The sequence below is a fragment of the Amblyraja radiata genome, chromosome 17 (genome assembly GCF_010909765.2).
Source record: "Amblyraja radiata isolate CabotCenter1 chromosome 17, sAmbRad1.1.pri, whole genome shotgun sequence".
In the NCBI taxonomy this organism is placed as follows: Eukaryota; Metazoa; Chordata; class Chondrichthyes; order Rajiformes; family Rajidae; genus Amblyraja; species Amblyraja radiata.
The window spans coordinates 11,240,289-11,264,964 of NC_045972.1; the positions used below are offsets into that span (position 1 = coordinate 11,240,289).

Genomic DNA, 24,676 nt, shown 5'->3' on the forward strand with positions numbered 1-24,676 from the left:
GAAGATAGACAAAAAATGCTGGAGTAACTCAGTGGGAAAGGCAGCATCTCGGGATAGAAGGAATGTGTCGCGTTTCTTCAGACTGAAGAAGGGTCTCAACCTGAAACATCACCCATATCTTCTCTCCAGAGATGCTGTCTGTCCTGCTGAGGTAGTCCAGCATTTTGTGTCTATCGTTTGCAGGCTCAAGATATCGCTAGCTACTTTTGGGCAAGAAAAAATCATTTTGACAGTGATACCCTCATCTCAGAACCAATTTTTAAAATAAAAATGTTTGATGAATTCAAAAGCAGTTGGAAATACAATGCAGTTAGGATTTTTTTTTTTAATTCAGGTCACAATCTCCACTTGCCATCCATTCATAGTCATAGGGTGATACTGTGTGTAAACAGGCCCTTCGGCCCTTCAGCCCAACATGTCCCAGCTACACTAGTCCCACCTGCCTGCACTTGGTCCATATCCCTCCAAACATGTCCTGCCCATGTACCTGTCAAACTGTTTCTTAAATGTTGGGATAGCCCCAGCCTCAACTACCTCATCTGGCAGCTTGTTCCATACACCCACCACCCTTTGTGTGAAAAGTTACCCCTCAGATTCCTATTACATCTTTTCCCCTTCACCTTGAACCTATGTCCTCTGGTCCTTGATTCCCCTACTCTGGGCAAGAAACTCTGTGCATCTACCCAATCTATTCCTCTCATGATTTTATACACCTCTATAAGAATTCCCCTCATCCTCCTGCGCTCCAAGGAATAGAGACCCAGCCTACTCAACCTCTCCCTGTAGCTTATTAACCCTGGCACCATCCTCGTAAATCGTTTCTTGTAAATCTCTTCTGAACCCTTTCAAGCTTGACAATATCTTTCCTACAACACAGTGCCCAGAACTGAACACAATACTCTAAATGCAGTCTCGCCAACATCTTATACAATTGCAACATGTCCTCACAACTTCTATACTCAACTCAAGTCAGTATTTTGAGTGAATCCCTCATAGTCCAGTTGAGAAAGAGCATGCCTAATGTTCCAATACTAGTGCTTTGATCATGTACAGTGGATGCAAGTCGGCAGTATAAATTCATTTTGCCACAGAGAAGATTCATATTGCGTAACTAAAATGAGTTCACATTCGGTAATGAAGCCAGTAAAATATTAAATTTATCTCACTCATACTCAAGATCTCTTTATGTTACCTTATATTTTACTGCACACCGTAAAACAGAACAGGATACACATATTACAGAGCCTCCGATCCTAATCTTAAAAGCTATTATTACTTCAACATCTGAAAGAATTTTATCAGAAAAAATGCTGCAACCTTGGAAGAGGTTCGGAGTATTCTTTTGAACTACAATTTAGCTAAGCCAACCAAACATAGGAATCTTATTGTAAATCAGTTTGTGGCAGGTTTATGTGCACTACTGGACTTAATGATCAATTAAATGATAAATAAAACAAACCGATGCTGCAAATTCCACTTTTTGCTCTTGGTAGATGGGATATTTATTATTTAGAAAGGTTTTGGATTGGAAGAGGTTAAACATTTTTTCCCAAAGAATTGTTCCCACATTCATTTCCAATTTGAAGTTGATTTACTTTTTAAAAAATTGCTCCTTTAGCGAACAGATGGCAACTACCAAAAGAAATCTCGAGGTCACTTTTAATTTAGACAATTTAATTGGCAAACATAGTTCAAAATGGTTGTCATCTCACAGGATTCCTGCTTAATGAAGCATGACCATCTTCATTACCTGCATTTGAACTAGATAGACAAAAGAACACCTTTTGCTTCGTATAGAAGGAAATTACATTCCTTCTTTAGATCTATAACATAGAAAATAATTCCTTCTTGCAGACAGTTTATAACTAAGAGATTAATGATCCATTAAGAGACATATGTTTTTTTCTCCTGCAAAAGCTACATTGTGGCTGGGAGATTGAAAACATAATGATGGTTAAACCCTTCCTTCACTTAACCTCATCTTATTTTGGGTATTCAATTATAGGTGGACCTATAGAGAATTCTAAATGTTTGTGCCAATTAATCTATCCTTTTAAGCAAGTTACTACCCCCTACTCCTCTCATTAACCTGTTCACTGCCAAGTTTTTTTTCGCTATTGGCCATGACCTGAGTATACTCGGGGGTGGCACTGAACTGGTTAAAGGGAAAAGAACAGCAAAGAGGACTTTGCATGTGTTATCATGTGCTTTCTGGGTAAACCCAGATTCAGTAAACATTTTATCTCTGTTTGCTTTGTTGTTAACTTCTCCCAGCTAACATCAATCTATCCTACATTTTCCTTGATCTCCATTCCCTTTGTCATATTTTCACACCTTACACTTCCTTATCTATGTCAAAGTCAATTTTATTTGTCACATGCACCCGAAGGTGCAGTGAAATGAATTTGCCAGCAGCGATACACTTAAAAAGAACACACAATAAACAATAAGATTTAACACAAACATTCACCACAGCATTCTTCACGGTGGAGGAAGGCACAAAGTTCAGCCAGTCCTCCTCCTTTGTTCATCCATGGTCGGGGCCATGAAACTCCCTCTCCCCTGACATCAGTCTGAAGAAAGGTCTCAACACGAATCGCCACCCATTCCTTCTCTCCAGAGATGCTGCCTGCCCCGCTGAATTACTCCAGCTTTTTGTGTCTATCTCCAGCATGGTTATGTTCTGTAGGAAATGCTCATCACTGTCCATCAGAGACGGATTTGCCATCGACCTACAATTTTTGGTGTGAAAACATCCACATGAATTCAAGGCTGAGCTGTCAATGCTGTTGACCCTCACTTACTTAGCTGGCACAAATAATGTAAATGTAAGAAATTAACAAGATTTTTGCTCAATTGCTAGTTTATTAAACTCCATTATAACATCACACTATTCTGTCAAAATGCTAACAAATGTTACAGCTGAACTTCACACAGGCTTAATGGATGGTGATGCACATCATCAACAACTGACCCCTCTGCAGGGACTAATTCATCCTTTTATCTTGTGCCTCATGGGTTGCCATGTGTGGAACTATTTTCCTTTATTTATATGGCACAATGATTATTTCATGATAAAAAATATTGCAAAACTGCCAAAAATTTGGAACAAACCATGATCTCCATTGCATGTGGCAAACACTATTTCTAGTTACCTGCAGTATTTACAATGCATCGCATTTTTTTTTATTTTATTCCACAATACTGCTGCCAACTTGTGTCAAAGGCTTCCTATGTACCAGGCAGCCAGACAAAATAAACTTGGCAGATTCATTTGAAAGTTGTTTGGGATCATGTAAACTTATTTTCTCAGTTTGTCTGGCTGTTTGCCATAATCTCACACACTCAATTTGGGACCCAGTTACACTAACACTGTAGTACAATTGAGTGAAGAGAGCAATACAAAATTTGATATCAATAAAATAGACTTGCATTTGTACGATATAATATGCATTTTGCATTGCAGAATGTGGTCGACATATTGGTCAATCCTTTTACTTGCTACAGGTGCATATGCATAATGACCTTACTTTGAAATATGCTTGGACTTTCTGAATATATACTCCAGTTTTAAGGTGCGCTGATTTGTGTTTTACATGTAAAACAATATATGATTGTTTTTACTATTTACTATTGGGCCAAAATGTTCTCCAGAGATTGAAAATGTAAAACTTCATGAATTGCAGTCTCTGAGAATTTCAATCATCAGGAGTGTATTAACATCCATAAACTAAGTGTGTTATAATGAGAGGACTGCTCTCTTCATTCTTCATTCTTGTTACTTTTTTTAATATATATTCTGAAAATGTCTACAATGCAGAATCTTCAAAGCAGTACAAGAAGAAACCATCTCCCTGAGGTTTCTATTATTCCCTTAATAAACCAAAACATGTTAATAATATCGTGGTTCAAAGAAGTAATTTAAAGCCCATCGAGGGTTCACAAGCAGGCATATGGATTAAGTATGCTGCATACTTTTATTAACAGGAGTTGCTGAAGAATACATAATAGATACATAGACAATAGGAGCAGGAGTAGGCCATTCGAGCCAGCACCGCCATTCGATGTGATCATGGCTGATCATCCAGTGGAACCAAGGGGTTTGGGGAGAAGGCAGGACCACTAGCCCTAAGAGCTCTATCTAAAGGGCCTGTCCCACTTCGGCACATTTGCCCGTCACGCAGGTGGAGCGCGAAGAATTCGTGAATCCCAAAATCCTGGGGCGCCACACGCGACCGTGTGTCACTGCCTACGTCACCACGCCTCACCACGTGCCATGCGCGCGTAATGCAGGCATCACGTGCGCGTCACGACCCAGGATTTGGCGACAGATGGCACAATGGGCTAAGTGTTCGGCTGGCAACCGGAAGGTAGCTGGTTCGAATCCCGCTTGGAGTGCATACTGTCGTTGTGTCCTTGGGCCAGACACTTCACCCACCTTTGCCTGTGTGTGTCCTTGGGCAAGACACTTCACCCACCTTTGCCTGTGTGTGTGGATGTAATAATGTGAAGCACTTTGGGGTCAATGCACGTTGACTAAAAATGTGCTATATAAATAAAGAAATTTAATTTTAAATTTGTGATGCGTAAATTATGTTGCGTAAATGATGCGCAAATGACGCCCAAGTGGGACAGGCCCTTAACTCTCTTTTGAATGCATCCAGTGAAGCGGCCTCCACAACTTCACAATTCTCTGTGTGAAAAAGATTTTCCTCATCTCAGTTCTAAATGGCATACCCCTTATTCTTAAACTGTGGCCCCTGGTTCTGGACTACCCCAACATTGGGAACATTGTTCCTCCATCTAGCGTGTCCAATCCCTTAATCATTTTATATGTCTCTATAGATACCCTCTCATCCTTCTAAATTCCAGTGAATACAAACCCAGTCGCTCCATTCTTTCATCACATGACAGTCCCGCCATCCCGGGAATTAACCTCGTGAACCTACACTGCACTCCCTCAATAACAAGAATGCCCTTCCTCAAATTAGGAGACCAAAACTGCACACAATACTCCAGGTGTGGTCTCACTAAGGCTCTGTACAACTGCAGAAGGACCTCTTTGCTCCAAGACTCAATTCCACTCATTATGAAGGCCAACATGCCATTAGCTTTCTTCACTGCCTGTTGTACCTGCATGCTTACTTTCAGTGACTGATGTACTAGGACACCCAGGTCTCGTTGTACTTCCCCTTTTCGTACCTGACACCATTCAGATAACCTCACATTTATCCACATTATACTGCATCTGCCATGCATCTGCCCACTCACTCAAACTATCCAAGTCACGCTGCACCCTCATAGCATCCTCTTAGCAGTTCACACTGCCACACAGCTTTGTGATATTTGCAAATTTGCTAATTTACTTTTAATTCCTTTATCTAAATCATTAATATATATTGTGAATAGCTGCGGTCCCAGCACCGAGCCTTGCGGCACCCCACTAGTCCCTGCCTGCCATTCTGAAAGTGACCCGTATTTCCCTACTCTTTGTTTCCTGTCTGCCAACCAATTTTCTATCCATGTCAATACCCCACCCCCAATACCATGTGCTCTAATTTTGCCCACTAATATCCTGTGTGGGACCTTATCAAAGGCTTTCTGAAAGTCCAGGTACACAACATCCACTGGCCCTCCCATATCCATTTTATTTGTTACATCCTCAAAAAATTCCAGAAGGTTTGTCAAACATGATTTCCCCTTCGTAAATCCATGCTGACTTGGACCGATCCTGTTACTGCTATCCAAATGCGCCGCTATTACATCTTTGATAATCGACTCCAGCATCTTCCCCACCACCGATGTCAGGCTAATTGGTCTATAATTCCCTGTTTTCTCTCCCCTCCTTTCCAAAAGTAGGATAATATTAGCTACCCTCCAATCCACAGAAACTGATCCACAATCTATAGAACATAGAAAAATGATCATCAATGCGTCCACGATTTCTAGAGCCACCTCCTTGCGTACCCTGGGATGCAGACAATCAGGCCCTGGGTATTTATCAGCCTTCAGTCCCATCAGTCTACCCAACACCATTTCTTGACTAATGTGAATTTCCTTCATTTCCTCTGTACCCTAGTACATCTGGGAGATTGTTTGGAACTGTGCAGCATAAGCAAGAAACAGTAACCATGACAACAACCACATTAAAAGCTATTGAATACTAACTGCCAAATCAGCAGCTGACGTACGTTCTATTCTGTTTGACAAATATAATGGTGTATTAAATGGTAACAATGAAACCTGTCTCTGAATTAAGCAGTCACTTGTGCTTCATGAGTATGGGATCTTTTAATTGACTTTTAATTTAAGACCAAACTACATATTAAACATGGCAAAACATATTTTAAACTCCATAATGCTACAGTAACCAATAATCTAGCCTTCTTCCGAAGCATAAACAAGATAGAACGTAACATACATCAGAAAAAAATATAACAGGCACAATTGAAAACGAGGAATATCAGAGAAAGAGCAGAATTTTAAATGGAAATCAGAGAAGAAGCGCGAGAATGGATTGAAACAAAATGAACAGAGAAACAGTGGGGAGAAGTGATGAGAGGAGCGGTGGGGCTGATCAGAAACCAACAAGGAAACTATGTTCATGATGAATTAATAAAGAGGATTGATGAAGGAAATGTGGTTGATGTAGTATGTACAGGCTTCTTGATAAGGCACCACATAAAGGTACCTTATCAAGATATGGTAGACAAAAATGCTGGAGAAACTCAGCGGGTGAGGCAGAATCGATGGAGTGAAGGAAATAGGCGACGTTTTGGGTCGAGACCCTTCTTCAGACTGATGTGAGGGTGCAGGGGACGGGAAGAAGAGATATAGTACTACTTGAGATATAGTACTACTATCAAGATATGGTACTATAGATAAGGTACTTCATAATAGGCTTGTTTTCGAGGTTCACGAACATATTATAAAAGATGCTATAGTAGCACAGATGAAAAATCGTTGAATTAATAGAAACGAGTACAATTGAAAGTTGCTCTTTGGATTAAAGTGTGCAGTGAACTTCCCCAGGAGACAGGATTAAGACCACTGCTTAATATATATTCATACATTGAAGTCAGGAGTGAAAGGCATCATTTCCAAACTTGCATTTGACACACAGCTGAAATGAAGAGTAAGAAGGGGGTTTTAAAAACTTCAAGGCAAGCAGATTAGGCAGATATGGAAGAGAGCTGAGGACAGTGAAACGTGGCATACCAAAGGGATCATTGAGGAACCAATGCTTTTTATCATTCTAAATTTTAAGCATGTAATGCCCCGTCCCACTTAGGAAACCTGAACGGAAACCTTTGGAGAATTTGCGCCCCACCCAAGGTTTCCGTGCGGTTCCCGGAGGTTTTTGTCAGTCTCCCCAATGGTCGAAAGTGGTTTCCGCTTCTTCTATGTTCCGGCGATTATTTCAAAAAATTCACAACCGGCTGTGACTAAAAATCGGTTGCCGTTTTAAAAATTGGTAATTTTTTAGTCGAAGCCGGTTGTGATGCTAGTTGAAGGTGGTTGCCGGAGGTTGCAGGTAGTGGAAGGTCTTACCTTCCACTACCTGCAACCTCTGGCCACCACCTGCAACCTCCGGCAACCACCTTCAACTAGCATCGCAACCGGCTTTGACTAAAAAATTACCGATTTTTAATATGGCAACATATTTTTAGTCACAGCCGGTTTTGAATTTTTTGAAATAATCGCCGGAACATAGAAGAAGCGGAAACCACTTTCGACCATTAGGGAGACTGACAAAAACCTCCGGGAACCGCACGGAAACCTTGGGTGCGGCGCAAAGTCTCCAGAGGTTTGCGTTCAGGTTTCCTAAGTGGGACAGGGGCATAAATCACTATTTCCAACAATAAAAGACACACAATATGACCGTATTGTGAACTACAATGTTGATGGTGATCGATTGCTGCAGGATTTGGGCAGGCACAAGATTGGCAATTTAATGGTGTTTGTGATGTATATTAAGGAGAAAGGAAGTAGAGGACGTTCCTTAGAGGACGTTCCTTTAGGAAGGAGATGAGGAGCAATTTCTTTAGTCAGAGGGTGGTGAATCTGTGCAATTCTGCCACAGAAGGCTGTGGAGGCCAAGTCAATGGATATTTTTAAGGCAGAGATAGATAGACTCTTGATTAGTACGGGTGTCATGGGTTATGGGGGGGAAGGCAGGAGAATGCGGTTAGGAGGGAGAGATAGACTAGCCATGATTGAATGGCGGAGTAGGCTTGATGGGCAGAATGGCCTAATTCTGACCTTATGACCTTAGAGAATAAAAGATGCTGTTCCAAGAGAGGTGCAGGAGCAAATGAATTTGGGGTATGTATACACAGATCATTGAACGTGGAGAGGCAGGTTGAAAACTCAAATTCCGACACATCGTAGTTTTAAATGACCACTCACTTATCCTGTAACTGTCCCATTGCTTAAAGGGCCTGTCCCACTTAGGCGACTTTTTAGGCAAATGCAGGAGACTCTGCGCTTGCCACAACCACTGAAGTCAGGCTAACCGACCTATAGTTTCTCCTAGATGGACACAAAAAACTGGAGTAACTCCGCGGGACAGGCAGCATCTCTGGAGAGAAGGAATGGGTGATGTTTCTGGTAGAGACCCTTTTTCGGTCCCCCCTCTATTCCCCTCGTTTGCATTGCTCCCTTCTTGAACAATGGAGTAACGTTTGAAATGTTCCAATCCTCTGCGACCACTCCTGACTTCAGTGATTCTTGAAAGAACACTACTAATGCATCCACAATTTCTAAAGCTAGCTCTTTAGGATCCCTGGGATGTAGTCCATCTGGTCCAGCTGGCTTATCCACCTTCAGACCCTTCAGCTTTCCAAGGACATTCCCCTTAGTAATAGCAAATACACTAACCTCCACCTCCTGACTCTTGAATTCCAGGCATGTTGCTGCTGCTATCTGCTGTGAAGACTGACGTTAAAAACTTATTCAATTCGTCCACCATTTCTTTATTCCCCGTTACTACTTCTCCAGTGTCACTTTCCAGCAGTCCAATGTCTACTCTTGCCTCTTTTTTATTCTTTATTTATCTGAAGAAAAGTTTGGTATTCTTTTTTATATGATTCGCTAGCTTACGTTCATATTTTATCTTTTCTCCTCTTATTGCCCTTTTTGTTGCCTTCTGTTGGTTTTTAAAAGCTTCCAAACCCTCTAGTTTTCTGCTAATCTTTACGATATTATGAGCCATTTATGGTATCTTTGACTTCCTTTGTCAGTCATAGTCACCTTATTCTTTCCTTAGAATCTTTCTTCCTTTTTTGGTTGAAAATATCCTGCAACGTCTGAATTACTCCCAGAAAATCCTGCCATTGCTCCTCCACCTTCATTCCCACTAGGGTCTCTTTCCAATCAACTTTAGCCAGCTCCTCCCTCATGCTTGGAGTCATAGAGTCATATGGCAGGGAAATAGGCCCTTCGACCCAACTTGCCCACGCCGACCAACATGCCCCATCTACATTAGTCCCACCTGCCTGTGTTTGGCCCATTTCCCTCTAATACTATCCTATCGATGTATCTGTCCAAATGTCTTTTAAATGTTGTAATAGTACCTGCCTCAACTACCTCCTCTGGCAGCTCGTTCCATATACGTACCTAGCACCCTTTGTGAAAAAAGTTGCAGCTCAGGTTGCTATTAAATCTTTCCTCCCTCACCTTAAACCTATGTCATCTGGTTCTTGATTCCTTTACTCTGGGTAAAAGACTCTGTGCATTATCCTTATCTATTCCTCTCATGGTCTTATACACCTCTATAAGATCACCCCTCATTGTAGTCTTCTCAAGCTCTCCCAATAGTTCAGGCCCTCGAGTCCTGACACCATCCTCGTAAATCTTCTATGCACCTTTTCCAGCTTGACAACATCTTTCCTATAACAGGGCAACCAAAACTGAACACTGCAAATGTGGTCTAACCAATGTCTTGTACAACTGTAACATAACCTCCCAACTTCTATACACAATTCTCTGTCTGATGAAGGCCAATGTGCCAAAAGCATTCTTGACCACTCTATCGACATGTGACGCCACTTTCAAGGAACTATGTACATGCACTCCAAGATTATGTTGCTCTACAACACTGCCCAGAGCTCTGCCATTCACTGTGTAGGTCCTGCCGTGGTTAGACGTCCCAACATGCAACACCTCGCACTTCTCTGTATTAAACTCCATCAACCATACCTCAGCCCACCTGCCCAACCGATCAAAATCCTGCTGTAATTTTTGATAACCCTTCACTATCTACAATACTACTCACTTTAGTGTCATCTGCAAACTTATTAATCATACTTTGTACATTCTCATCCAAAACATTGATATAGATAACAAACAGCAATGGGCCCAGCACTGAACCCTGAAGCACACCACTGGTCACAGGCCTCCAGTCTGAAAAGCAACTTTCCACCATCACCCTCTGCTTCCTTCCATGAAGCTAATTTTCTATCCAGTCGGTTAGCTCTATTTGGATCCCATGCGATCTAACCTTCCAGAGCAGCCTATCATGTGGAAACTTGGTAAGTGCCTTGCTGAAATCCATATATACAAAGTCTACAGCCTTTTGGTCACATCTTCAAAAAACTCAATCAGATTCATATACCTCTGTAGTTACTTTACTCAACAGTAATACCGACGCATCTGATTTAATCTTTTCCTTTTCAAACTGCAGACTGAATTTTAACATATGATGGTCACCGTGTCTAAGGAGTTACTTTACCTTACGCTCCCTATTTAAGTCCAGTTTGTGACACATTACCATATCCAGAATTGCCTTTTCCCTGGTAAGTTTGACCACAAGCTGCTCCAAGAAGCCATCTCGAAGGCACTCTACAAATTTCTTCTCTTTGGATCCAGTACCAACCTGATTTTCCCAGTCTAACTGCATATTGAAATGCCCCGTGAACCAATTAAAGAAATTTGGCCTCCATCTCCTATGGAAAAGCGTAAAAGTTGGTTTGGGAAATGGCCTGAATGGCTTCATTTAACCATATAACCATATAACAATTACAGCATGGAAACAGGCCATCTCGACCCTTCTAGTCCGTGCCAAACACGTATTCTCCCCTAGTCCCATATACCTGCGTTCAGACCATAACCCTCCATTCCTTTCCCGTCCATATAACTATCCAATTTATTTTTAAATGATAAAAACAAACCTGCCTCCACCACCTTCACTGGAAGCTCATTCCACACAGCCACCACTCTCTGAGTAAAGTAGTTCCCCCTCATGTTACCCCTAAACTTGTCCCTTAATTCTCAAGTCATGTCCCCTTGTTTGAATCTTCCCTACTCTCAGTGGGAAAAGCTTATCCATGTCAACTCTGTCTATCCCTCTCATCATTTTAAAGACCTCTATCAAGTCCCCCCTTAACCTTGCGCTCCAAAGAATAAAGCCCTAACTTGTTCAACCTTTCTCTGTAACTTAGTTGCTGAAACCCAGGCAACATTCTAGTAAATCTCCTCTGTACTCTCTCTATTTTGTTGACATCCTTCCTATAATTAGGCGACCAAAATTGTACACCGTACTCCAAAATTGGCCTCACCAATGCCTTGTACAATTTTAACATTACATCCCAACTTCTATACTCAATGCTCTGATTTTTATAGGCCAGCACACCAAAAGCTTTCTTTACCACCCTATCTATATGAGATTCCACTTTCAGGGAACTGTGCACAGTTATTCCCAGATCCCTCTGTTCACCTGCATTCTTCAATTCCCTACCATTTACCATGTACGTCCTATTTTGATTTGTCCTGCCAAGATGTAGCACCTCACACTTATCAGCATTAAACTGCATCTGCCATCTTTCAGCCCACTCTTCCAACTGGCATTTAGTGCTGTAATCATTCCATGATAATGTGACAGTAGTGGTGAGTGGTGAAAGTAAGCACACAAGGTTATGTAAGGGACATTTTCTTTAAACTGCGGGTGGTGGGTGCCTAGAACGTGCGACCAGGGGCGGTGACGGAAGCATATGCGATAGTGGCATTTAAGAGGCTTTTAGATAGGCATCAAGATATGCAGGGGATGGAGGGTTATGGATCATGTGCAGGCAGAGATTAGTTTAACCTGGTATCATGTTCGGCACAGACATTGTGGGCAGAAGTGCCTGTCCCTGAACTGCATTATTCTATGTTCTATTTGCCAGAATTATTCCAAAATAGTGTTCGGCAGATTCAACTGTACTTGAATTCAGTGTTTTATCAAGGTTCATTGTAACTTCTTTGCTTTTTATGAGCACGTGATCCTGTGGCATATATTTCACCCAATTTCTCAACTGTGCTATCTTCACAGTTGTATATGCAAAAAATAATCTGTGGGGCTATGCGAAGAAGGCAGGGGAGTGGTATTAAATGGACTGATCTTATATAAATCAGCAATGGTTACAATAGGTTGAATGGCCTCCTGTATGATTAACATTGTGCCATTCTTAGTGGGGCCACAAGAAACTGCAAGTGCTGGAAACTTGAGCAAAACACAAAGTGCTGGAGGAACTCAGCAGATCAGGGAGCATCAGTGGAGGGTCAGGATCCTTTTTCACACTGGTTCTGAGGAGAGGTCCCGACCCAAAACAGAAGGGCCTCAACCTAAAACTGCTCATTCCCTCCACAGATGCTGCCTGACCCGCCAAGTTCCTCCAGCACTTTGCGTTATGCCACGATTTATTGTTGAATTATATCTCTTTGATGTTTGCCTACAAGAATTACCTCAGGATTCTTCCACACGGCAGTCATTAACTGCCTTTTCTATTGTTGCAATAGCACTTTGCAAGCTACAGCACAATATTTTCACATGGTTAGAGATGCCTGGTTAAAAAGGAAGCAGATCACAAACAATAGTAAACATATTGAAAGATGTCAGTTGTTCAGCTGCATTTAATAACGTGTTATCTAGTGCCTACTCATTCAGGGTCCAAAGAGCCAACGCGGATTTCTGTGATTGTCTGTATTTATCTGTCAATTTCACTTTCATGTTTCAAATGAAGGTAACCTTCACGTTTGGGAGTCTAGATAGACTTCCAGACCTGAAGATCACCTTCATTTGAAACATCACTTGCATAAATGCTAACAGAAGGTAAATAATAATTAACATTAAATTCATGCTTCCTCAATGAAACAGACACAATCAAATTATGTATTAGTACTCACATGTATCTGATTTTATATTTTCTCGCCAAAGTATTTGGCGAATTAGCTCAATCTAGGTTAACCAAAAGTTTATTTTAACTGGAAAATATTGGACTGCTAACATTTCTGGTGTACAATTAGACATTCAGTAGTTATGATGAATCTCTGACTTCCTCATTTTACAGCTAATAATCTTTAATCATTTCATTATTTAAGTGAAATTGACAAATAAATACAGACAATCACAGAAATCGGGGTTGTCTCTTCTGTTGCAACTTATGAATGACTTTAGTATCTAGGCAATCACATTAATCCAGAGGTGGAATATTTTACCGAAACCAATAACCCTGTTTAGCGGGCATCTTTCATCTCTATTTCTCCTTTGAATCAATCTAATTCTACTGCCAAAGTATGGAGTAATAGAGACATACACAACCAAAATGTTGTTATTAAATAATGCTGGTGTTGTGTTACTTTGTGCTCTTGCTGATTGCAGAAAATGGGGACATCTCATTTCTACTGCATCAAACGAAGGACTGAAATGTATACTGTAGTTTAGATTTCCGCCGTTGCTATTAAAGATTTATAATTTCAAGCAACTGAGCTAAATGTTGGTGCAGAAATGCAACTCTGCAGGGAAGAGGAAGTTTCAGGATTCGTGTAATTGAGGCCGTGCATCATGAACTTGGCACTTACCGCCATGATGAGTTTTTCGACACAGTCAGGAGCCACGCTGTGCAGGTGAGTCAGGTGGAGCTGCAGGTGGATCTTGTTGTTGAGCATATCCTGACAGAGAGGGCAGCGCAACATCGGCTGCACGGAATGCTGCGATAATACATGCATCCTGATGCGGTTTACGTCAGTGTTGCTATACTTGCAGTACGGACATTGATACATCTACGGGTGAATAGGAAAACAAATTCAAACTTTTCCACGACACTGTTGCAAATACCATCAAACAACTTATCCTCACATGTTTTATCTTGCAATTTTACATGAATGCACCTTTTGCCTTTCTAACAACATCAAATTCATCCATCATCTAATTCACACAGAGAGAGGCAAACAACATGTTCTGGGATTTTTAGTTTTATTTTAGTTTGCAGACTTCCAAGGAGAGTAATAGAGAATTCTTGACAATTTCTTTGGATAGATCCCTTCCTAAAGTATAAACACCCAGTATTTTCTTCTTAGCCATCTAATCAGAGTGACACAATGTTTAATTTAGTTTAGTTTACAGCGCGGAATTGGGCCCTTCGGCCCACCGAAGGCGCACCGACCAGCGATCCCCACACATTAACACCATCCTACACACTCTAGGGACAATTTACACTTATACCAAGCCAATTAATCTACAAATCTGTAGGTCTTTGGAGTGTGGGAGGAAACCGAGGCGGCCACGGGGAGAACGTACGACTCCATATTGACTGCATCCGTAGTCGAGAATGAACCCGGGTCTCCAGCGCTGCAAGCACTGTAAGGCAGCAAATCTACCACTGCACCACTGTGCTGTCCAAATATTATTGGTATTTGCTACATAACCTACAAAATGTCATTTTTATTTGTTGTTTAATTGAGCTAGATTGTGCTTCCTCAGCTATTTATCTTTTGCATTTCCGCCATCCCTGAATTCCCTCTACTTCACTGGGAAGAAGATGCATTTTCTTCAGATTTTTGGTCTGTCTGATAGTGCTGCCTTTTTGTTCCCTGTTGAATTACGCTCACTTACTGAAACACTGGTCCAGTCTAAATTAAGGAATTGCAGACTGTGCTATCATGGTGAGCTTTGGCCTCCGAATACTGGTTGTCATGCAGCCAGGTACAGCTGCAAAACAAATGGGTAAGGCTCAGAGGACAGATGATTAATTGAGCTGTCCTAGGAACTGATTATTTGATATTGGAAGAAGAAGAATTGCAGTTTTATTCAACTGCTTTAGATTGTTCTGAAATACTTTAAAGTAATTATAGAATCACAAAATGATACTCATCCTGTTGTAATATGCTGGTGTCTACTCTTCAACTGGAGACGTCCCGTCTTCCTTCATACAATTTCCTATCATTTTATTCAGATTCCTTCTGGATTTACTCTGGAACAAATTACTATGAAACCTGGAAATTTGGCAGATATTTTAAATGCAGCCATATCCTAGAAATAACAATAGACGAAGGGCTAATTAATTTCATGATGCTGGTGGCAGAGGGAAGGATATTGACCAGGATGCTGAGAAACACATTGCTATCTGTTATAGACACAAAAAGCTGGAGTAACTCAGCGGGACAGGCAGCATCACTGGAGAGAAGGAATGGGTGACGTTTCAGGTCGAGTCTGAAGAAGGGTCTCGACCTGAAACATCACCCATTCCTTCTTTCCAGAGATGCTGCCTGTCCCGCTGAGTTACTCCAGATTTTTGTGTCTATCTTCAGTTTAAACCAGCATCTGCAATTCCTTCCTACACACCTGCTATCTGTTATGTAAGGTTAAGGATCCTCATGGTTCATCTCCGGAACAAGTAATAAAACATTTAGCTTCATATCCAGTTTCAGGACCAAAATGGATGAAGAATTCTTTTAAACGTACGGTATGGGCTGAATTAAGGTCATAAGTGATGTGAGTAGAATTGGGCCATTCAGCCCATCAAGTCGACTCTGCCATTCAACCATGGCTGATCTATCTCTCCCTCCTAACCCAATTCTCCTGCCTTCTCCCCATAACCTCTGACACCTGTACTAATCAGGAAGAATGACCAGAATTAGAAGGTCTAAGGGCTGAAAATCAGCATAAAATAATGACAGTGGGGGTATATTGTAGGAACAACTGCGCACAAAAAGAACAGATGAATGGTCAATGTTCCAGTTACAGATTCTGCCATAGTCTCCCATCCAAAGTAAGAAAAGTGTGTAATGGTTTACATATGATGGATTCATTTATTCACCATCTCCCTTCCAATACCAATGGAGCCATTATATACTCCCAGCATTATACACTCTTGAGTTGGAAAAATAAGCTCAACCCAACGAGAACAAAAAAGATGCAATGGCTAAGAAGGGATGGTACTTTGAGCCCTTAGCCAAAAAATATGTCATTTATTAAGGAGGGTGACATCCGAAAAGTCAACAGGAACCAGATAGAGTGTATGTCTTTACCAAAGCGGGTGCTGAGGGAAATGTGTTAAATGGTATTGGACTTTTAGTTGGTACAGCTGAGGATAAAAGTTTCAAGCTGCTTCAGAAGTAAAGATAATGTAAACTGATGTATAAGAAGGAAAATTATAATAATTATGCATGGAGAAATGAACTAAGGATACTGCAAACACACAGAAACCGAAGAGCAGCTTGTGATTTCTCTCGCGTTCCAATAGGTATCCTTGATATCTACCTGTTCTGGACTTGGTTCTTCTGATGGTCGAGGCCTTTTTGAAGAAAGAGGGGATTCCATGCTATCAGGTAGTGATGATCGTTTTGTAGATGCTGAGTCCTGTTGTTCCTTATCTCCTACAGATACTGTAATCAAAGGGAGAATTTAAGTTTAAGACCGTCACTCCATTTAATAATACATATAATCAACTAGGTCCTGACGCTGTGATGCGAGCAGACAAATACAATATCTGTTCGTTGAGAAAAATAGAGATCTATCCAGCAACCACAATTTATGAAACAAACCTCTTTCACTAAAAATGACAAAATCTCAAGGCATTTTGATTATAAAACATATTTAATTCTAACCAGTTAATCTAAAATAAATAAATGCAGTTTAATTCTGTGAATGATTTGTTATGATATGTGATTCCAACGAGTCAAAAACTATTAGCACAGTTCTATCTTAAATGTGTGGCCCCCAACTTTTAAACAGCGATGGTTAGTCTTCATGCAACCAGAAAAGAAAACATATTCTTCACATTCACCCGAGCAAGACCCTAAAGGGCCTGTCCCACTTATGCGATTTTTTCGTCGACTTGCGGGCACCCATCATAGTCGTAGCAGGTCGCTGAAAATTAAATAAAAGTTGAAAATCCAACGGCGACCAGAAAAAGATACAACTCTTTGGGCGACTACTAACGACCATACAGTTGACACCCTGGCGACATGTCGCGTGGCGACGCCTGCATGGTCTTGAGTAGCCGCCCAAAGAGTTGGACCTTTTTCTGGTCGCCACTGGATTTTCAACATTTTTAAAATTTTCGGCGACCTGCTGCCACTATGACGGGTGCTGGCAAGTCGCCTAAACAAATTGCGTAAGTGGGACTGGCCCTTAAGGATCTTGCATATGTTTCAATCCACATCATCTCTCACTCTTCTAAACTCCAGCAAATATAAGCAAAGCCTGATGTGACACCTCACACATTCCAGGTATTAGTTTGGTAAACCTTCTCTGAACTACTTCTAAATAACTTTCATTCTTCTGCAAATAAGTAGGCCGATTTAATACATAATATTTCAAATGAGGTTTCACCAACAAATTATACAACTGAAACAAAACCTCCCTAATATTGAATTCATTTCCCTTAAGAATAAACAGTAACATTCTGTAGGCTCTTCTAATTAATTGCTATATTTGCACACAAATTTATTGCGAATTGGGTGTTTTTATTTTCCTTGCTAAAATAGACAATTTCACAAATTTGCACATTATACTCCAATTGCAAAATGTTTACCTGCACCTCCCTGCTCCCATCTAACCTTTCATTATCCATGAGTAGCTTCCTTTGAAAAGAACTTTTATCTAAGTACATTTTTTTAAACTGACATCCCAGGACTGATCCCTGTGACTTACAAAACATTTTATCTTGCTAAATACAAAAGGTTTATGTTTATTATGGTCACTTGTTATTGTACAGTGAATAGATTTCTTTTGAATGCTATTCAATCAGATCGGATAATGCTATACATAAAAAACAATCAAGGCAAACTCATGTACAATAGGTAGGGCAAGGGAAAGATACAGATGGCAGAATATAGTTCTCAGCATTCTAGCGCAACAGTTCCATAGAGAAACACCAATGTCCACAATGGGGTAAAGGTGAAGTGAACAGTACATAAGTTTATGGAAGGACTGTTCAATAAGATTCATTTTTGCCTAAACACTGTCTCCTGTTAACCCAGTCAATTTCCTATGCACACAAACATAACATTTCATAGTCATAGAGCGATACAGAAATAGGACATTTGGCCTAACTTGTCATAACTGACCAAGTTGCTTTGTCAAGCTGATCTCACTTGCCTTTTGCCTGGCCCATATCCCTCCAAATGTTTCCTATCCATATACCTGTTCAGTGTTTTTAAATGTTGTAATTGTATCCTCCTCTATCACTTCCTCTGACAGCTTGGTCCATATCCGCATCACCCTCTGTGTGAAAAACCTGGCCGTCAGGTCCTTTTTAAATCTTTTATGTTGAACATAATGTATGTCTATTAGCTTTTTATGTATGTCTATTAGCTTATTATGACGCTCCTCAGCCACCTCACTTCAAGGAAAAAGCCCCAGCCTTTCCAGCTTCTTATAGCTCAAACCCTTCAGATCTGGTACATCTTGGAAATCACTTTTTCACCCTCCTATTTTTCACATTAACCTTTAGTGTGGGACTTTATTAGATGCCTTTGGATATTTAACTAAAGTACTGTATAACCAACAGTTCACCTTCATCAACAGCACATTACTTGATTGGAATTGGTTTTAATTGATTGGAAGATATGGCACAGACACGGCCCACCGAGTCCACGTGGACCAGTGATCACCCGTCACACTAGTTTTCTGTTCTCCCACTTTTGCATCCATTCCCTGCACACTCGGCCAATCAACCTACAAGCCTTTGGGATGTGCGGGGAAACCGGAGCACCCAGAGAAAACCCACACGGTCACAGAGAGAATATGCAAACTTCATATAGGCAGCAATCATGGTCAGGATCAAACCTGGGTCACTGGCGCTATGAAGCAACTCTTCCAGCAAAGAATTCCAATCAATGTCAAACATGAGTATCTTTTGATAGAACCATGTTGACTTTGTCCTTCAGTGACATCATGATCAGCCATGATCATATTGAATGGCGGTGCAGGCTCGAAGGGCCGAATGGCCTACTCCTGCACCTATTTTCTATGTTTCTATGTTTCTATCTACCATTTTCCTTATAATAGGCATTAGCAAACCAGCCTGCACTCTTTTGCTTTCTATTTCCCTTTTTTTAAATAAAGGAATACATACAGTATTTTGCAAATTAATGGAACCTTGGCTGCATCCAGGTAATTTGAGAAAATTAAACACAATACATCAAATATTTTACCAGCTCATTTTAAGATCTGAGGAAGAAGCCCATGTGGATAGTGAAAGCCTGCAGCTCCAGCTGTTTGCTCAGTGCCACCTCAATGGCTCTGTAATTTTCCTGAGTCTTTCTCTCCCTTTCAATTCCTGATTTACAACTACGCCTGGAATGTTGCTTTTATCTTTTTTCATGAAGAGTGGTGGAAAATACCTCTTTAGATCATCAGCCAACTCCTGATTTACCAGTATTAATTCTCCAGACTCTCTTTCTATAGGACACTTTGTTAACTCTTTTCAACTATCTCCACAATCTCTTCCCATCTGTTTTTTTGCTGCTAGCTATTTCTCATGCTCTCATTTTTTTTCTTCATTAATTTTTTAACCATTTGAATTGTTCTTTTACATTCTGTCCGATCTTCTGACTTGGGCCTTGTCTTTGCACAATTGTATGTTTTTTTAAAAGTCAAATACTAGCTTTAAATGTAGTTAACCGCAGAGGATGGGCTTTTCCTTTGGAATCTTTTTGTCCCATTGGAATGCATCCATTTTGTGTATTCTAACAATGCCCTCAATTCTCTGGCAATATCGCGATTGACCGATTACTTAATCTAATTTACTAATTCACTTTAGCTGGTTCTGCTTTCATGTTCTCAGACTCCATTATCATGAATTGAATTTAAAGATGATATATTTATAGATGATGAACTGACAGTTAAAAATGCTTATATACACATATTTACATTCCTATTCTAGTAGAGTAACTCTATATTAATTGGAATAAACCACAAGGCCTGTAATTTCACATGCGCCAAAATATTACATTTTCCTGACAAGTATACCAAAATATTGTCCTGTACTTCAATGAACACTGACAGAAATTATTCATTCATGCTCGTTAATGGCCAAGTCTCTGAAGTCAATCCAGTTGTTGATGATTCAAAAACAGCAATAAATTGAAAATCATTTAGTGTACAAATGTAATTACATGAGATTGCATTGGATATATGATGCAAAAACAGGTCATTCAGCCCAACCAGTTCATGCCTGTATTAATGTTCCACTTGAAATGTTCCACTTTAAAATCCATTAGCGTAAACCTTATTTGCTTGGATAGACACAAAATGCTGGAGTAACTCGGCGTGACAGGCAGTATCTCTGGATAGAAGGAATGGCAGCATCTCTGGAGAGAAGAAATGGGATAGAAGCAACTGTCCAGGGATGCTGCCTGTCCCGCTGAGATACTCCAGCATTTAGAGTCTATCTTCGGTGTAAACCAGCATCTGCAGTTTCTTCCTGCACCTTATTTGCTTGTCCAGCCTCCTTTTAAATTAATCTATGCAATTTGGTCCAACCTTTATAAAGTACTAAGAATGGCTGCACCAAATTCACTTTGGATAATGACAATTCTGTCAAATTCCCTGCATTAGTTCTTGATCACCGGCTTATATTGGCAAGTTGTAGCTTTGCTGGTCCCCTCAAATTCTCCCTGTGTCCACTCTTTCAGAACTTTATATCACTTTGGAGACCTATTGTTGCAAAAGAGACCCAGTGTGTTCATTCTTTCTTGGTATTATCATTGTAAATCTTCTATACACCCTCTCCGTTACCTCTACTTTCCTCTTCATACTATAGTGAGCAAAATTGCATGCAATACTGTAACTCTGTTTAATCCAGGATTCAAACAAAGTTTGGTTTATCTTCCCTACCATTCAACTGTGTTCTACTAGTGCTTGATTTGCTAGTATTTCAGCCATACTAAAGTTGTGCCACAGATCATTGTGTGTGTGGGATCAAGGAAAGAGCGTTCACGTCGCAGCCCTGTTTCCACCAATCGTTCCACCACTACACACAAGAAGCGCAAGACACCATTGAATGCAGATGCTGAGAAGTGTGTTCAGCTCTGGCTGAACAATTTCTAATCTTGTGATGTGAACTCGATACTTCTGTGTCAGCTCAATAAGTTCTTAACCTCTAACCAAGTCCATTGTACAACAAACAGATTGATGCATGTAGCTTCAAGAGTTTGTAACAGACTGCTTCTGGAAATTCTGCAAAGCATTGCCGATAGCAATTAATATGGTTAATAACAATCTATATGGGTGTGGCAACCTACAAGTAACAATTGCTGCTTTTGACCAACATTACAATTGCTGCACCATTTCCCCCCAAAAATGTAACCCATTTACAAATTTTAAAGAATTAACAGTGAAAGGGCTTTCTCACGGTGCGACCTGATGCAAGACTTAACAAGAGTTTAACATCGTGGGAACCTCCTGCGATAACAGTACGGCATTCGTGAACCACCGAGGACCTCCGTGGCGCTAACGGCAGGTAGTCGTGTAACTTTGTAAGGTCGGGAGTAAATTCAAACATTTTTGAATTTCTCCAAGAGTGACTTGAGCACTTTTTGGTGAGCGTTGCAACATTGTATGAACGCAGATGCCAGTGCGATATCCGTGAGATATCCGTAATGACTCTTGCGGGTACCGTGGGAACTCCTGCGAACGGTAAACCCGGAAGCTTGACAGAGGGGACATAAGGTGAGTAAAAAAGGTGGTCTCAATATCACCAATGGACCATGTGTCCATCGAGGACGTCCCACCTAATTGTCATTGTTTGAGAATCTTTTTCACAGTAAGACTTGCAGAGATGCCTCTCAGAAAAGCGCAATGAAAGGGGTCAAAGAAAGTCAGAAAGTTTTTAGCCATGCAGGTAAATAAGGAGGAGACTCAGCAAGAGAGACAGGTGGAGAGGCAAGAGGAGATGCCAGAGATACCACTGCCTGTGGGCTCCTTGGAGCAGGGAGAGGGTGATCAAGGTGGATTTGAGATTGCCTCCCCAGTAGCTGTTGCCTCCCCAATAGCCTCAGCAGACGATAACATAAAGGGAAGATGGCAGAAGGTAAGGCCATATAGCTTCAACAGGGAACAAGAGGGGGAACTGGTGGAGTGGTACCAATGCAATGAGATTCTCTATGACAAATCCAGAGAGGATTATAGAAATAGGGAGAGAAAGCGCAACCTTCTTCAGCAGAGGTCCCAAATTATTCTTTAACTCATTAAAGAGCTCGGGTGAAATTCTGACAAAGTTTTTGAATGCACTTTTATCCTCTTCGCACAGCACATTAAGCAGTTGCTCATATTGTCCAAATTGAGGTCTCCGTTGAAACATGGGCTTAACCCAGTGAGACTTCCTCTTAATTCTCTTTTTAATTAATCTCACCCTTCTGCCTTCACACAAGCGTTTTCGATGCACATGTTGCGCTAATGCATACAGCGCGTCAATGAAAATAACAACCAGCCTGTACTCGAACCAACTTTGTATAGGCATGTCTGCAAATGAGCCAATTCTACGAACGGAGGATATTTATATAGTGTGTGAAAAAAAGTGACATCATTTGTGCCACGTGATTAACTACACTACAGTCCACGATGTTCATTCACGATTAACGGGAAAGATCGGGAGACGGACAAGTCACTCGCACAAATGACAGAATTGCCGAGTACCGTGGGAACTCTTTGTCTACCCCCCGTTATATCGTGCGGAGCTCGTGCTGGACCACGACCACTTCACTCTGGTGACATCTTGCGTCAGGTCGCACCGTGAGAACCGGCCATTACTGGTTTCCAACTCTGATTACAGCGGTGCTGCTGTTACTCGTATTAAAGTTACAGATATATTATAAGTTGGCGGTGGCGCAGCGGTAGAGTTGCTGCCTTACGGTGCTTACAATGCCAGACACCCGGGTTCAATCCTGAGTATGGGTGCTGTCTGTACAGAGTTTGTACGTTTGCCCCGTGACCGAATGGGTTTTCTCCGAGATCTTTGTTTTCCTCCCACACTCCAAAGACCTACAGGTTTGTCGGTTAATTGGCTTAGTATATCTGCAAATTGTCCTTAGTGTCTGTAGGATAGTGTTAATGTGCGGGGTTCACTGGTCGGTGTGAACTCGGTGGACCCGTTTCCGCGCTGTATCTCTAAACTAAACTAAATTTGACTGTGGCCTCATTCCAAACATTTTAATCCTCACCCTCACCCGCTTCTCCACAAATATTATTCATCCATAAACTGATTACCGTTCTTTAATGTTTGAAGTGAAGGGCTTCTCAGCCTCATCAGAATCGCTGATATTTCTGAAATAACCAGACTGTGACAGGTTTTACTGAATTGCCAAACTCGTGCCTAATACTATTGCTAAACCAATAATAAACCAATAATAGGCTCAACTTTTTATCTGCGCTCCATTTTGCATGTACTGTTTTTCTCATTCTTTGCTCTGCTCGAGACTGCATCTCAAATTTGCTAGAATTGGCAAATTCACAAGCTCACCCTGACAAAGCCGTCATTACTGTAAGCCAATTGATGTTCTTAATGTCTGAGGTTCTTCAGTGTGAACAGTGTGTGTTCTGTGAATTCTTCAGTCAATTAGGGAGGTCCAGATTTATGACATGAGGAACCCAAACAAGGATTGTACAGATTATTCAAGGGTTTTTCTAATACTGCCCAGCAACTTTCTATAAAACTCTGTTGCAACTCAGAGCCGATGGTCACATCATACAATTACTCTGGGCGCGTTAGTCTTAAATAGTAAGCATTGTTCATTACTATTGTTAAATATATTACACGAAGACTTGTACAGCACAAACTTTAAGAGCCTTCTGCTTTGTACCATATGCAGTTTGCTTGCAAAAATATATTAGCAAAAGTTTATTTTTCCATCAACCAAAGGCTACTTATTTCGTTCATTTGAAGAATAGACATTTGAAAATATTTTGTTCATGAAAATCAAGGGGAAATCACTCTAATAACTCTAATAATTGCAGTCATATCTTGTGCAAAGGATGAAGGTTTTGTTTTTTGGAGGTCAATCATTCCTGCATGGGTTCTTCACTGCCTTACAAAATCGCAAGTTGGGGGTGTGATGAATAACTTCATGTGTCTGGATAAGTGCTCAGTAACCTCAACACCATCCTGGACAAATCTAGCCTTTGATTGCACCTCCCACTAAGACATACTAGGGCATCAGGTGCATGGGAGCACAAGTACCTGCAGACACCCTCCAGCATGTGCCCTATTCTGGCTTGTAAGTATATCGCCAATCCTTCACTGTCAATGGGTTCAAGGCCTGGAATTCTCTACTCAACACTGATGTGGGTGTACATCATCCGAAAGACCGAGGAGTTTCAAATGACATACCACTGCCTAGTCAAAGGCATTTAGCAATGGGCAAAAACTGCTGGCTTTAAAATAAAAAGCCCAAAGTTCAACACTTGATACAG

General features: G+C 40.9%; 1 protein-coding gene across 5 annotated transcripts in view; it reads right to left on the reverse strand.

Annotated features, from left to right (window-relative positions):
- Positions 1-24,676, reverse strand: part of zfhx3 (zinc finger homeobox 3) — a 1,217,643-nt gene that overhangs the window by 22,038 nt on the left and 1,170,929 nt on the right. For all 5 annotated transcript variants that reach the window (XM_033035748.1, XM_033035750.1, XM_033035747.1 and 2 more), the window contains 2 exons: positions 16,520-16,644; positions 13,840-14,040 (listed from right to left, as the gene is read on the reverse strand). In XM_033035748.1, coding sequence (XP_032891639.1) covers positions 13,840-14,040; positions 16,520-16,644 — 326 coding nt within the window. The remainder of the gene's footprint in view (positions 1-13,839; positions 14,041-16,519; positions 16,645-24,676) is intronic.